Genomic DNA, 15,634 nt, shown 5'->3' on the forward strand with positions numbered 1-15,634 from the left:
ATCGCCCCCGTACTGACAACTAACAATAGCAAATCTGGCTGATTCCAGCGTTATTGTGTGAAGCTGCAGATGTGTCAGATACACAATGGTCTTCCGGGTCTCTTCCGGGAAACGGGACAATGAGGGTCCTGTGATTCTCCCCATAGTTCCTGCTTACACTTCCTGGAAATAATCCATCACTGACATTATTACAGTGGACAGAATGTGACGGGTCACCAGCTGTGAGGTCAAGAGGTCAGAGGTCAGTACAGGTGTCGTTTACATCATTTGATGTTCCCAGTGCTGTGTGTGTGTGTGCGTGTGTGTGTGTGTGTGTGTGTGTGTGTGTGTGTGTGTGTGTGTTCAATGTGCGTAAAGGAAAGTTTCTATTCCCAGATGAACACTGAGAAAACGGCAGATTATTTTTACTCTTTCTTTAGTCTGAACATGAAGCGCAGCAGCGGGAGTCTGTGTGACACGCAAGACACAAGAACCACGTCTCAGAAAGACACTTCAGCGCTTGAGAAACGCACAGGAGAAACACATGGACTCCGTCTGACGCCACGAAACATCCATCAGCCACTTCAAGATCAAATAAATGACATTTACAGCCATAATGAGCTCAGAGCTTCTTCAGCGATCCAGTGATCTTATATTTTCATTCTGACAGGACAATACAGTCACAAACCACAAAATCATTTGCTGACATTATCTCAAGTGTGTTCACTAGGAAAAATATTTCCAGAATCATGGCTGGAACACAGTTTTACTGATTTATCCAAACACTCATGTCCATCATGATGTGCGTTTGACTCTGTGATGAAGCCACATCAGAATGAAACGCTCAGAGCTTCAGAACGTCTGCAGCTTCAGGCACCATCATGCTCATTAGTGTCCAATGAGACGGACAGATGTCCTTTCAAACTATCACAGAGTCACTTTCATTGCGTTCGGAAAATAGAGGTTTGTGATGTGTGTTGGTGTGATTATCATCCGTCTGCTGCAGGTGAGATAACATGAGTTCATCACTTTGACCTTCTGTGTGCCACAGTGACTCTTCAGTGGTTCAGTGATAAACTACACTCACCCTCAGATAAAACACATGCCACAGCGGCCGGATCATGGAAACACACACACACACACACACACACACACACACACACACACACACACACACACACACACACACACACACACACACACACACACACACACACACACACATGTACACACACACACACACACACACACACACACACACACACACACACACACACACACACACACACACACACACACACACACACACACACACACACACACACACACACACACACACACACACACACACACACACACACACACACACACACACACACACACACACACACACACACACACACACACACACACAATCGTCCTCTGGCTGGGAGATAATGTGACGTGAGGACTGGCCTCTATTAAAAGGCTTTATTTGTTAAGCTGTTCATTTTTTCCACTGGCCGTAAATGGAGTGCAGTGATCAGAGATGTTACACAAGCGCTCTGACCGCTCTACTCTAGAGATTATGTGTGCTGTCACTTATTAAACACAGCGCTTCACAACCTCTCCATGTCATCAGACAATACACTGACTCTAAATCACTTCATTCCTGCAACTCTTTTATTGTATGAAAAACAAAAATTGGAAGAATATGTAGACAGAGCAAATGCATGACAATCAGGGGTCAAAGATCAAAATACACAGATCTGCTCTCAAAGTTTGTCTGGGATGTTCTGCATTGGCAGTTTAGATCACCCCTGCTGGACGATGATGGAACTACACAAAACATCCACTCAATACACCTGTTTGGATGGATACACTGCAAAACATGCCAAAATATCTGAAATCTAGACAGGTAAAAAATATTGTCTTGTTTTCAGAAAAAACAAAAAAAGTTAAAATTAAGGGAGTTTTTGTTTAGAACAAGCTAAATAATCTGCCAATGGGATAAGAAAAATAATCTTATTTGAAGCAGAAAACTAGATTATTTTTCTTACTCCATTGGCACATTATTTTGCTTGTTTCAAGCATAAACTCACTTCATTTTAACTTATTTTTTTCTGAAAACAAGACTTTTGAGAAGAGATTTTTTGGCTAGAAACAAGACAAAAAATGTAAGTAAGAAAAGATTATTTTGCAGTGCTAGATAGATAGATATATTGATTAACTGATTAATTCAGAACCACATACTATTCTTGCTATTTTTGCTATAACAGCTAGTTTGCGCTTCTGAATTCGTCAATAAATGTAGAAAAAATAACATTTCTATTCTCTGTTAACTTGGTACAATTATAAAACATACATATAAACTACATTTTTAGCTTCTTTTCGTTAGAATGGACGCTCCGATGTGAGGGATTTATATACGGTGAGCGCCTAACGGGGCGGGGCTTAGCGGTTCAGAAGTCGTCTGTCATTGGTCAGGTGACCGTCGTGTCGTCAGATGCGGAAGTTCAGAGGTCGTCTAAATGAAAGGTAGGATAAACATGGATTCCAGTGTAAACAGCGAGTTTGCGTCGGGTTTTCTGTGTTCGCGCTCGATCTGAGCGGATGTGGCGTTGACTGTGGTGGTTTTATTCGACTGAAGATGTTTGGATGTCGTCGCGGCTGATGTTTACAGTCACTCCTGCGAACGTAAAGCGCTGAAGTGAGTAAATAATGACACACACACACAGTCAGTGCGGATCGACAGCAGAGAGGGCTTCTCTTCATCTGAGGGGCTCATGATAGCACTGAGATCTGGAGTGGATGTGCTTTATTATCTGCTCTAATGATCACTGAGGCGTTCACACACGATTCGTTCATTCATCCACAAGTGTGCAGCTTCATAACGCCTCAGATCTGCTGCTGTCAGTGTTTTCATTCACACCCAAACTACACGTGTTTGTCTTTCACACAGTGACTTCAGCTGTCAGTGATTATGAAGAGATCAGGCTGGAGACTAGTTTCTGATCTGATCTGAACACTGATTGTGGTTTATGGACATCCTTGTGAAAAAGAAGTGCACTTCATTGTGTTTAATGCACACTTGTAGTGTACTTAAAATCTCATAAAGTTTGGGATTAGTAACATTTTTAATGTTTTTTTTTTTAAGTATCTTATGCTCATCAAAGTTACATTTATTTAATCAAAAATACAGAAAAAAGTGAAATATTACTGCAATTTAAACTTATTGTCTGCAGTAGCGATCAAAATGAATGTTTAAAAAAGTATTTGTCATTGAATCAGACATTCAAGAGATTCCAAACAAGTCTTTATTAATGGAGACACGGGCTCCCTCATTTTTTTTTTTTTTTTGGGTTAAAATTTAGACTTAAGCAATGAACATTCGGTCAGTACCACTAGTAAATTACGTCATTTTGTTCAGATTTCTAATCCTTTTTTTCTTCAGAATCATGATCTTCAATTTATGAAAGAAAATAGTTTTTCTGTTTACCCAGAATCATGCAGCATTAGTTTACATGTTTATTACTGCGTATAATTCATTAAAATAGAAGTTTATTTTCATTAAGTTCATATCAAAATGCACCTACATTTTTTGCATTTTGTGTTTTGTTGTTGAATAAAATCCTCTATATATTTCATCATTGAGGATTTCTTTAAAACGGTTAAAAAATCTTTCTCGTCTTGTGAGATAAGTGTCTCGTCACTAACTAATTACTGTTAACTTTATCATCAGTTACTGCTGTAAATCAGCTCTTCAGATTAAGAAGATTATGTAGTGTCAGTGAACTCGTGTGATAGTACGCAGGAGTTATGCAAGTTATAGCAATTAGCACAAATGAGATAATGGTCCGCAGATAATGAGGAGATGATAATGCTCTCATCTGTCCAATCGTTAATCACAGAGACGCTGAGCTCTGTCGCTCATTAACTGATGTTTCACGATGGAAAAAGAGATGTGAGTGAGTTCATGTGGATGTGAATATGTGTGCGAATCGACCAGAACCGGGTCCAAGTCTTGTTCCGTTCTAATTCAGTCTTCATATTAAAAGAATAGTTTGCATAACACTGAATATGTGCTCACCCGTGGGTCATCCTGAGATGTAGATGAGCTTGTTTCTTCATCAGATGTGGATAAATGTGTCATTCCATCACTGTCTCACCAATGGATCCTCTGCAGTGAATGGGTGCCGTCAGAATGAGAGTCCAAACAGCTGAAAAAAACATCACAATAATCCAAAAATGTGATGAACAGAGGAGAACAAAGGAGAATTTGATTGTGTTTGTGTCAATGAAAAGTGAGTGATAGGCTGAAAATAAATGTAGAAGAGTTTAGGAGAGTTTTCAATAATAGTAGAACTAGTCTGCTGTCTAGTAAGGTTTCTAGTTAAAACATCAGCGCTTGGACTAAACGCTGGACTGTTATGGTTTCAAAGTCCTATGTTCCTGCCTTACAGCATTGATCAGATTAGAGCTGGATGAAGATATAGACCATACAAGACATACTTTGATATATATATATATATATGAAGCCTGTTTATATATAGTATAGTACACTACTGGTCAAAAGTTTGGAATCAGAAAGATTTTTCATGTTTTTTAAAGACATTTCTTCTGCTCATCAAGGCTGCATTTATTCGATCAAAAATACTAAAAAACAATATTGTAAAATATTATCAAGATGCAAAATAATGTTTTTCTATTTTAATATACATTAATATACATTTATTTTGTTTCTGTGACCAAAGCCAAGTTTTCAGCATCATTACTCCAGTCTTCAGTGTCACTTTTCTCAGGATTCTTTTACTTTATTTCGAAATTCTTTGATTTAATAAAGAAGCATTTTAATTTAAATAGAAATTCTTTCTAACAATATACACTACGGCTCAAAAGTTTTGGGTCAAAAATATTTAATTCTTGCTTTTCTTTTGAAAGAAATTAATAGTTTTATTCATTAAGGATGTGTTAAATTGATAAAAAGTGATAGTAAAGACTTTACAATCAAATAATCCTCAAAACAGTGTTCCAAAAAAATATTTGGCAGCACAACTGTGATAATTCTAATAATAAATCAGCATATTAGAATGATTTCTGAAGGATCGTGTGAGATGGAAATTTAGCTTTGCATCAAATAAATGCAGCCTAAATGAGCATTTAAAACTTGTTGGAAAAGTTAAAGTCTTTAAACTCTTACTGATCCCAAACTTTTGAGCGGCAGTGTATATAGATGAACTATAATGGGACGAAGTGTGAGGATTTCAGATTTTAGGTTAAAGTTAAAATGGACAGTTCACCCAAAAAAGAAAACCAAACACTTGCTGGTCCCCATTGACATCCATATATTTGTTTAAATATTATAGAAGTCAATGGCTGCCGCTACTCTTTGGTTCATAATATTCTTTAAAAAATCTTTATTTGAGTAGGGTCAAAATTCATTGATTTCATTGATAATTGCAAACATTTTTTTGTATTTGTATTTAAGTTTTGTAAAATGTTAGGTTTAATATGCAAATGAGGCATTATTAAATGAAATATGCTCTAATTTGCATACATTTCTAGTACTGGATGAAGTCAGTTTCAAAATTCCTGTTTAATTTTTTTTGACATATTAGAGTCAAATGTTTTTAGAGAGGGGATTTGGGGATCTAATTTTGTCACTCCATAATTCAGACAATATTTAGAAGAGACAGAAAACAATATATTTTTTTTACAGTTTTTGTGGGAATAACATGTTGTATATAATCAAGCAAATGATATACAAACAAATCCCTCTGTAAAAACTGTCAGGATGTAGACAGGAATACAAATGTAAAGTGTGGTGTGTGTAAGTGCTGCTGAAGTGGAGATTTATGGCTCAGAGATGGAGAAAAAACTCTTTGCCTTTCAAAATCTGTATTGTAATTGAAATCTATTGACACAAATAGATAAAGTGCTATAACAGAAGCATTTAACAGTGTGTTTTGGATGATTTCTTACCACTAGTCTGAAAAAACACTTAAAAGCCCAAAATCTCAAACTTGACAGGTGCATGGAAAAGAAACGTTTTTTTTTTTTTTGCTAGAAACTCATAGAGGTTTGGAGCAGCTTGAGAGAGTAATTGATGATAGAATGATGATTTTTGGATGAACTGTCTCTTTAAGGCCGGTGTGTGTGTGTGTGTGTGTGCTGAAGCTGCACATAATGGTGTGTTTTGTCAGCGTCAGCGCTCTTCACTCTCACGTATCACATTTTCCACTGTTACAAGGAAAAGAAAACATGAGCCGCACCCTTGATGAAGAAGCTGCCGCCCGCCTCACGTCGCCTCATCTTCATCTTCATCTTCATCTGAGAGACAATACAGCGCTCTCACACTCGCTGCTCAGTGGAGATGAAGGCATGTGACTGATGTGATCCGCGGTGTCTGAGTGTGTCTGCAGTGATCTGTGTTTGTGTCCGCACAGGATGATGGTGTCCGTCAGAGGCCTGTATTTCGTGGTCACCCTGTTCCTGGCCAGTTTCTTCGGCAGCATCTTCATGTTGGGTCCCGTTCTGCCGCTCATGCTGCTGTCTCCCGCCTGGTATCGCTGGATCACCGACCGCATCGTGGCCACGTGGCTCACTCTACCGGTGGTACGCCGCTCAGCATCATGGGATATTATTATTCATCAGAGCAGGGATTCATAAACGTCTGTCAGCTTGTGTCTCTGAGCTGAGTTATTACAGTAAACTACAACTTAAACTATAAATAACTTTAGTTGCTTAAAAGCTGAAATAAAATAACCCTTCACTGACAAATATACACTGCCGCTTAAGTTTGGGCTCTATAAGACTTGTAATGTTTTTAAAGAAGTCTCTTCTGCTCATCAAGGCTGCATTTATTTGATTAAAAATACAGAAAAAACGCAAAATGTTTTTACAATATAAAATAATGTTTTTTAATTGAATATACTTTAAAATCGATTTTATTCCTGTGATGCAAAGCTGAATTTTCAGCATCATTACTGCAGTCTTCAGCGTCACATGATCTTTCAGAAATCATTCTAATATACTGATTTATTATTAGAATGATCAATGATGGAAACAGTTGTGCTGCTTAATATTTTTCTTTTTTGGAACCTGTGATTCTTTTTTTTCAGGATTCTTTGATAAGTTAAAAACTAAAAATATATATTATTCAGAATATATTTTCTAACAATGTAAATCTATGCTATCATTTTTTATTAATTTAACACATCTTTGGTGAATAAAAGTATTAATTTCTTTAAAAAAAAAAGAAAGAATACAAATGTACTGACCCCGAACTTTTGAACAGTAGTGTAATTTGGTAAAAAAAAAACTTTCTATTTTGAATAAATGTTGCTCTTTTTAACCTTTCATTGATCAAACAATCCTGAAAAAAAAAAACATCACAGGTTCCAAAAAAAAAATTGAGCAACTGTTTCCATCATTAATAATTCTAATAAAAAATCAGTATATTAGAATGATTTCTGAAGGATCATGTGACACTGAATTAATGATGCTGAAAATTTAGCTTTGTATCAGAGGAGTAAATTACATTTTTAAATATATTCACATAGAAAACAGTTATTTTAAATTAAAATAATATTTCACAATATTACATTTTTTTCTGTATTTTTGATCAAATAAATACATCCTTGATGAGCAGAAGAAACGTCTTTAAAAACCATTAAAAAACTGAACTGATCCCAAACTACTGAGTGACCGTGTGTGTGTGTGTGTGTGTATATATATAAATAAATAAATAAATAAATCAAATTGACAAACTAGCAACAAAATTATAATTAGATAAAATTAAAACTAGTTTAAAATATGAATAAAAAGTAGTATTACTAGTATTTTTACAGTAACACTGATCTGAAGCATATTTTGATGGTCTGTAATGGTTGAAACTCTTTTAGGACTTTTTATGTTTTAGTTACTAATGAAAAGATTTTTAATGAAGTGAGGCCTGATTTAATTTAATCAAAGTTAAACTTAAAATATATATATATTTTTACTTGTTTAAATATGTGACCCTGGAGCACAAACCAGTCTTAAGTAGCACATTGTATGGAACAAGATTATTTTTTTTTATACCCAAAATCATTAGGATATTAAGATCATGTTCCATGAAGATATTCTGTAAACTTCCTACCGCAAATATATCAAAACCTAATTTTTGATTAGTGATATGCATTGCTAAGAACTTCATTTGGACAACTTTAAAGGTGATTTTCTCAATATTTAGATTTTTTTGCACCCTCAGATTCCAGATTTTCAAAAAGTTGTATCTCAACCAAATATTGTCCTCTCCTAACAAACCATACATCAATAAAAAGCTATTTATTCAGCTTTCAGGTTAATAAATCTCAATTTCCAAGTTAGTTTAGTCATTTATTGGTTAACTTTTTTCTCTTGTTTTCAAACATGAATCTAGCCGTGGTAGCTGACTAAAGTATAAACAAAGAAACAAGTCCACCTGAGGTTAATATTTCAGTAATTTAACAACACATTCACCTGTGCATGGTTCTCTGTTATTCATTAGTCCTCACATACAAATATTCAATCTTTGTTCGACTTTGTTGGTGATTTACATTTTATGTTTACATTTGTATGACTGTATTAACTGTCAGGTTTCTGGAGCGTGTAGGATATGTGATAGCGGATGGCGTCAGTGATGAGTGTGTGTCCGCAGGCGCTGCTGGAGCTGGTGTTCGGGGTGAAGGTGGTGATCACGGGCGACGGCTTCATTCCCGGCGAGCGGAGCGTCATCATCATGAACCACCGCACGCGTCTGGACTGGATGTTCCTGTGGTGCTGTCTGCTGCGTTACAGCTACCTGCGTCTGGAGAAGATCTGCCTGAAAGCGGCGCTCAAGGCCGTGCCCGGCTTCGGTGAGTCCCACGTGTTCACCGGCGTCTGCTGTGTCGGGGACCAGCCTGACGTGTGTCTGTGTGTCTGTGCGCAGGCTGGGCCATGCAGGTGGCCTCCTTCATCTTCATCCAGCGGCGCTGGGAGGACGACCGCAGTCACATGGCCCACATGCTGCAGTACTTCTGCCACATCAAGGAGCCGCTGCAGCTGCTGATGTTCCCCGAAGGCACTGACCTCACCGGTGAGAACACTGAGCCCTGATCGAACTAAACCACTACACCGCAGCTCAAAACTCTGCTGCGAACCAGAACTAGCAGGGAGTACCGCTAAAAGGAGTAGTTCACTTTCAGAGCTAAATATACAGATAATGGACTCACCGCATTGTCATCTATTATGTTTTTTGAGGAAAACATTTCAGGAGTGTTCTCCATATAGTGGACTTCTATGGTGCCCTGAGTTTGAACTTCCAAAATGCAGTTTAAATGCAGCTTCAAAGGACTCTAAACGATCCCAGCCAAGGAAGAAGAATCTTATCTAGCGAAATGATCTGTCATTTCCTTAACAAAATGAATATTTATATACTTTTAACCTCAAATGCTCACCTCAGGGCACTACTCTGTGTACTCCGGTTCCAGTTAGGGTATGTGGAAAAACTCCCATCTCATTTTCTCCTCCAACGTCAAAATCGTCCTCCATTGCTGTTTTATCTTTTTTGTAAAGGGTGTTTGATCTTCTTTGCACGTTCACTTTGTAAACACTGGGTCTGTTCTTCTGCAGCGATGGAGGACGATTCTGAAGTTGGAGGAGAAAATGAGATGAGAGTTTTTAGACATACCCTAACTGTCTTGAAAGAGTTCATGCAGAGCTAGACAAGACCAGCATTTGAGGTTAAAAGGTACATAAATTTGTAATTTTTTTTAGAAAATAACCAATAGTTTCACTAGATAAGACTCTTCTTCCTCGGCTGGGATCGTTTAGAGTCCTTTGAAGCTGCATTTAAACTGCATTTTGGAAGTTCAAACTCAGGGCACCATAGAAGTCCACTATATGGAGAACACTCCTGAAATGTTTTCCTCAAAAAACATAATTTCTTTTTACGACAAGAAAGAAAGACATGAACATCTTGGATGACAACAGGGTGAGTACATTATCTGTAATTTTTTTTGTTCTGGAAGTGAACTACTCCTTTAATCTAAGTCTTCAGAAGAGATATAAATATATTTTGCAATGCAGAAGTAAATTATTTGTTGAGAATGTGGAAGATTCTTGATTCATTAGTCACTTCAGGTAAGAAACAAGAAAAACAGTGTAACATTAGAATAACAACATTACCTTGATTTGTCAGTTTCAGCAAGTGAAGAACAAATTTATTTGCACATGAAGTATGTTACGGTCTCTGTATTGTGTGTTGTTGTTTTTTTGTATGTTTATGTTTGTATGTTTTTTTAATGTTTACATAGACTGTCAATTAATGGGAGAATATTAAGGCGAGACACTGCAGGTGAATAGGGTGAAAAACCTAACTAATAGCTATCGCCTTACCTACATTGATAATGGCAAACATTTTTTGTATTACAAGTTTTCTAAAATGTTAGGTTTCAATATGCAAATGAGGATTATTTAATGTAATATGTGCTAATTTGCTTTATTGTCTAGTACAAAAATCTAAAGACTGGATGAAGTCAGTTTAAAAATTCTTGTTTAACTTTTTTTACACATTAGAGTCTAATGTTTTTACAGAGGGAATTTCTCATTTTTGTCAGTCCATAATTCAGAATAATTAGAACAGACAGAAAAAATATATTTTCACAATTTTTGGAGGAATAAAATGTATATAATCAAGCAAATGATATATGAACAAATCCCTCTGTAAAAACCTTCAGGATATAGACAGGAATACAAATGTAAAGTGTGGTGTGTGTAAGTGCTGCTGAAGTGGAGATTTATGGCTCAGTGTTGGAGAAAAAATTCACTTTGAGAAAACAGCCTTTAAAAATCTGTATTGTAATTGAAATCTATTGACACAAATAGATAAAGTGCTGTAAAAGAAACACTTAACAGCGTTTTCTTTCTACTAGTCTGAAAAAGCCCAAAATCTCAGACTTGACAGATGCATGAAAAAAGTGTTTTTCCCTGCAGTGTCTTCCCTTAAATGGACAAAATGATGAGAGAATATGTTTTAAAAGTTGAATGAAAGGAAGTTTGGGATGGCAGTAGAGTGAGTAAATGAGGATTATTGGGATTCAAGTGCCCTAAAACGGCCGCGCCGCACTGACCTGGTGCCACCTAACCTGGAATACTCACTGGCATCGAGGAGCCAAACACAGATTAACCCTGAAAGATCCTGCATGGGTCAGACAGACATCTGAAGGACTGGCCGTGATCTCAGATGATCAGCGTGAGCCCAATCCTGTGAAGCGGCTGAGTCCTGCCTGATCTCTGAGAGTCTGTGAGAGCGCTTTGGGTTGTGATGCTTTCATGAGCACCTGATCATCAGTGAAGTGTCAGATCAGAAGTGCTTGTTTAAAAGAATAATTTGTATTGATTTTAAATCAGTTTTTGTTCTAAAACCTGCATCTGATTTGTGTTTTTATCTATGTCTCTGTGCAGAAAACACTCGCACCAGGAGTGACCAGTTCGCTGAGAAGAACGGTCTTCCCAAGTACGAGTACGTTCTTCATCCACGGACCACCGGCTTCACCTTCATCGTTGACACGCTGCGGAAAGGTCAGAAGTCATCAGCGCTCACGTTAGTTCAGAGGATCGCATTCGAGAGCGAGTCACATCTGATGAATCCAGTCTAGATGTTCATCAGAGCTCACACATGAGCATCAGCTCGACCTTAACAATATTCAGGGTGTGCAGAATTATGAGGCACGTTGATATTCTGGTGATTTTATTTTCCAAGCACATTTGACCAATTCCAAACCACATCAATCTTAATAACTACTGTTTATTTAGTATTTAATCATTTATAAGTGATATATAATTGTCCATGAAGGTTGGAAGTGGAAAACTTGTGTTCAGGTGTAAAGAATTATTCATTATTAGGCATGTTTTCTTTTATGAGCTAAAAAAGAGATTTAACTCAGACTGAAAAGTTAAAAATTAATAAATGCCCCTGAGAAGAATCCAATACAATTTAGAATTTTGAGATACAAAGTTGCAATTGCGACAAAAAAAACTCAAAATAGTGAGATACAATGTTGCAATTTCAAGAAAGAAAGTCAGAATTGCGAGTTTATATCCCACAAATCTGTCTTTATATATAGCAATTCTGACTTTTATAACTTGCAATTGTGCATTTATATCTCAGAGTTCTTAGAATACAGTGTTGCAATTGTGACAAAAAAACTCAAAAAAGTGAGATACAATGTTGCAATTTCAAGAAAGAAAGTAAGAATTATGAGTTTATATCCTGCAAATCTGACTTTATATATAGCAATTCTGACTTTTATAACTCACAATTGTGCATTTATATCTCACAGTTCTGAGAAAAAAAGTCAAAACTGTGAGATACAAAGTTGCAATTGTGACAAAAAACCTCAAAATAGTTAGATACAATGTTGCCATTTCAAGAAAGAAAGTCAGAATTGCGAGTTTATATCCCACAAATCTGTCTTTATATTTAGCAATTCTGACTTTTATAACTCACAATTGTGCATTTATATCTCACAGTTCTGAGAAAAAAAGTCCGAATTGTAAGATAAAAAGTCGCAATTACCTTTTTTATTTTTTATTCAGTGGTGGATAGACTTCCTTAGGTTTGGAATTGATCAAATGTGCTTGGAAAAAAAATCTTTGACTAACGATTATTATTTCTGTTTTCAGACTTTGATGATTCTGACTTTCTTTCTTGAAATTGCAACACTGTATCTCGCAATTCTGACTTTCTTTCAGGCGATAATCTTGATGCCGTCCACGATATCACAGTGGCGTATCCTCAGAACATCCCGCAGACGGAGCGTCACCTGATTCTGGGCCTGTTCCCGCGTGAGATCCACTTCCACGTGCGGCGCTACGCGGCGGCGTCTCTGCCCACGGGAGCGGCCCAGCTGCAGGAGTGGTGTCAGGAGCGCTGGCGGGAGAAAGAGCAGCGCCTGCGCGACTTCTACAACGGCGACCCGCGTCTCTTCGACGAGCCCGAGGCCCGCGTGCCGCCCTGTAAGAGCGAGCTGAGAGTGGCGCTGATCAAAGCCGCGTCGCTGCTGTACTGGAGCGCCTTCATCGCGTTCTCCTGCGCCAGCCTGTGGCTCTGGACTCCCGTCCGCATCTACTTCCTGTTGATGGTGATCTTCTTCCTGGGGCAGCAGCGGGTGTCGGGCGGCGTGGAGCTGATGGAGCTGGCGTGTCACCGGCACTGGAGCGGCGGGAGTGCGCTGGAGGTGAAGGAGGAGTGAGAGACGCGTGTGATCCGTTGGCGTATTTAAATGGAGCTGCGGCGCCTCCTGCAGGATGAGAGGATGAAGCGCAGTCGTCGTGCGCGTGCGGGGTCAGAGCGACTCGACCTCATTATAAACACGACGGCTCGTGCTGTTCAACATTTATCACTGTGCGAACGTCAATGTCGTACTGTGCGTTTTTCTTCCTTTTCCTCTTTCTGGTCTTTGTGTTTCTCGTTTGTTTCCTCCTGTTTTAGTAACTCCAATCGAAACCAGTTACAGCCATATTTTAAACAGTTATGATATTTTATTTGGTTTCTTTGGTGTATTTATGTTTTATAGTTACGGAACACAGCCATAGCTATGGAAGCCCATTTCCGCACTTAATAAAAAATAAAAAAGGTTATTTCGACTTTTTAGCAATTCTAAATTTTTCTCACAATTGCAAGTTTACATCTCACAATTCTTCTCAAAATTGCATCATAAACTTGCAATTCCGACTTTTTTCTCACAATTACATCATATAAACTCGCAATTCTAACTTTTGTCTTGCGATTGCTAGTTTACATCTTGCATTCAATTTACAATTGCATCATATAAACTTGCAATTTGGACTTTTTTTCTAGGAATTGCATCATATAACGTCGCAATTCTGACTTTTTTTTTCTCAGAACTGAGATATAATGCATGATTGCAAATTATAAAGTCAGAATTGCAGGATAAAAATGTGCAATTCTGACTTTTTTCTTACAATAGCATCATATAAACACGTAATTCGAATTTTTTCATATTTCCCATTTTTTCTGAAGTTTTTTTCTCAGAACTGAGCTATAAATGCACAATTGCAAGTTATAAAGTCAGAATTGCTAGATATAAAGGTCGAATTGTAGGATAAAAACTCACAATTCTGACTTATTCTCACAATTGCGAGTTTACATCTCGCAATTCTGACTTTTTTTCTCAGAAATGTAAGATATAAACTCACAATTGCTAGATATAAAGTCAGAATTGCAGGATATAAACTCGCAAATTGTGACTTTTTTTCTTGCAGTTGCGAGAAAATCAATCAGAATTGCAAGATAAGTCACAATAACCTGCTTTCATTTTTAATACAGTGGCAGAAAAGGGCTCCCATACATAGCACATTAGCTTTGAGCGCTCATGAAAGATAATGTCATAAAGGAAAACCCCAGCGTACTGATGTTGATCTGCCGTTCATCAGGAGCGTGTCGTGTTGGTGTTTCTGGAGGCGGATGCCGCTCTCGCACGCATGCCACACAAAAGCACAGCGATGGAGCCGAGCGTCCGGCTGCTCCAGGAGAACCCTGCGTTTCTTCAGCTGGAATCAGTGTATGACGTTCTCAGACAATCCTCATGTAAATCAGGGCTGAACCTTCTGACCTTTGACCTCTCATGCTGTCACTCATCTCTGGTGTCCGTAGCTAGCAGCGTCTGACGTGAGCGGCTGGTGTTCCTGCTGTGTGTCAGTGGTGTGTTCTTGTGACGGAGGAAGACCGGCTCACTGTGATGCAGATCGGTGTCTGTGTTTGTGGTCATGCTCATGTACATCCGTCACCATCACTCAGGTATATTCAGCCACTGTATCTAACCACTGCTGAGCAGATCAATAATCACTACGCCAATAAATCAATCTTCTGTGTTCCTTTTCAGTCTTTTCTCCACTTCAGTGTGTCTGCACATGTTCAAATGAAGGACTAGTTCACTTCCAGAACAAAAATGTACAGATAATGTACTCACCCTCTTGTCATCCAAGATGTTCATGTCTTCCTTACTTCAGTCGTAGAGAAATTATGTTTTTTGAGGAAAACATTTCAGGAGTGTTCTCCATATAGTGGACTTCTATGGTGCCCTGAGTTTGAACTTCCAAAGTGCAGTTTAAATGCAGCTTCAAAGGACTCTAAACGATCCCAGCCGAGGAAGAAGAGTCTTATCTAGTGAAACGATCGGTTATTTTCTAAAAAAATAAAATTTATATACTTTTTAACCTCTATAGTACTCACTCCGGTTCAAGACAGTTAGGGTATGTCTAAAAACTCCCATCTCATTTTCTCCTCCAACTTCAGAATCATCCTCCATCTCTGCAGAAGTAATTTACAAAAAAAAAAAAAAAAAAAAAAAACTTCACAAAAAAAGGTAAAACAGCGATGTAGGACGATTCTGAAGTTGCAGGAGAAAATGAGATGGGAGTTTTTAGACATCGTTTAGAAGAGAGACTTTCTTTCTTGAAATTGCAACATTGTATCTCGCAATTCTGACTTTAGAGTTTATACAAGATGAGCGTTTGAGGTTAAAAAGTATATAAATTGATAAAAATAAAAAGTTTATTTTTGAAAATGTCTAATTGTGTCACTAGATAAGACTCTTCTTCCTCGGCTGGGATCGTTTAGAGTCCTTTGAAGCTGCATTTAAACTGC

General features: G+C 37.8%; 1 protein-coding gene across 1 annotated transcript; it reads left to right on the forward strand.

Moving 5' to 3' along the window:
• The first annotated feature begins 2,450 nt into the window (after nt 1–2,450).
• lclat1 (lysocardiolipin acyltransferase 1) lies at nt 2,451–14,869 on the forward strand. The gene is made up of 6 exons (XM_073834791.1): nt 2,451–2,668; nt 6,405–6,573; nt 8,639–8,837; nt 8,912–9,058; nt 11,428–11,544; nt 12,718–14,869. The coding sequence occupies exons 2-6, from the start codon at nt 6,406–6,408 to the stop codon at nt 13,215–13,217; spliced, it is 1,131 nt and encodes a 376-aa protein (XP_073690892.1). The 5' UTR covers nt 2,451–2,668; nt 6,405; the 3' UTR covers nt 13,218–14,869.
• The last annotated feature ends 765 nt before the right edge of the window (nt 14,870–15,634 follow it).

The sequence above is a fragment of the Garra rufa genome, chromosome 2 (assembly GCF_049309525.1).
Source record: "Garra rufa chromosome 2, GarRuf1.0, whole genome shotgun sequence".
NCBI classification, from domain to species: domain Eukaryota; kingdom Metazoa; phylum Chordata; class Actinopteri; order Cypriniformes; family Cyprinidae; genus Garra; species Garra rufa.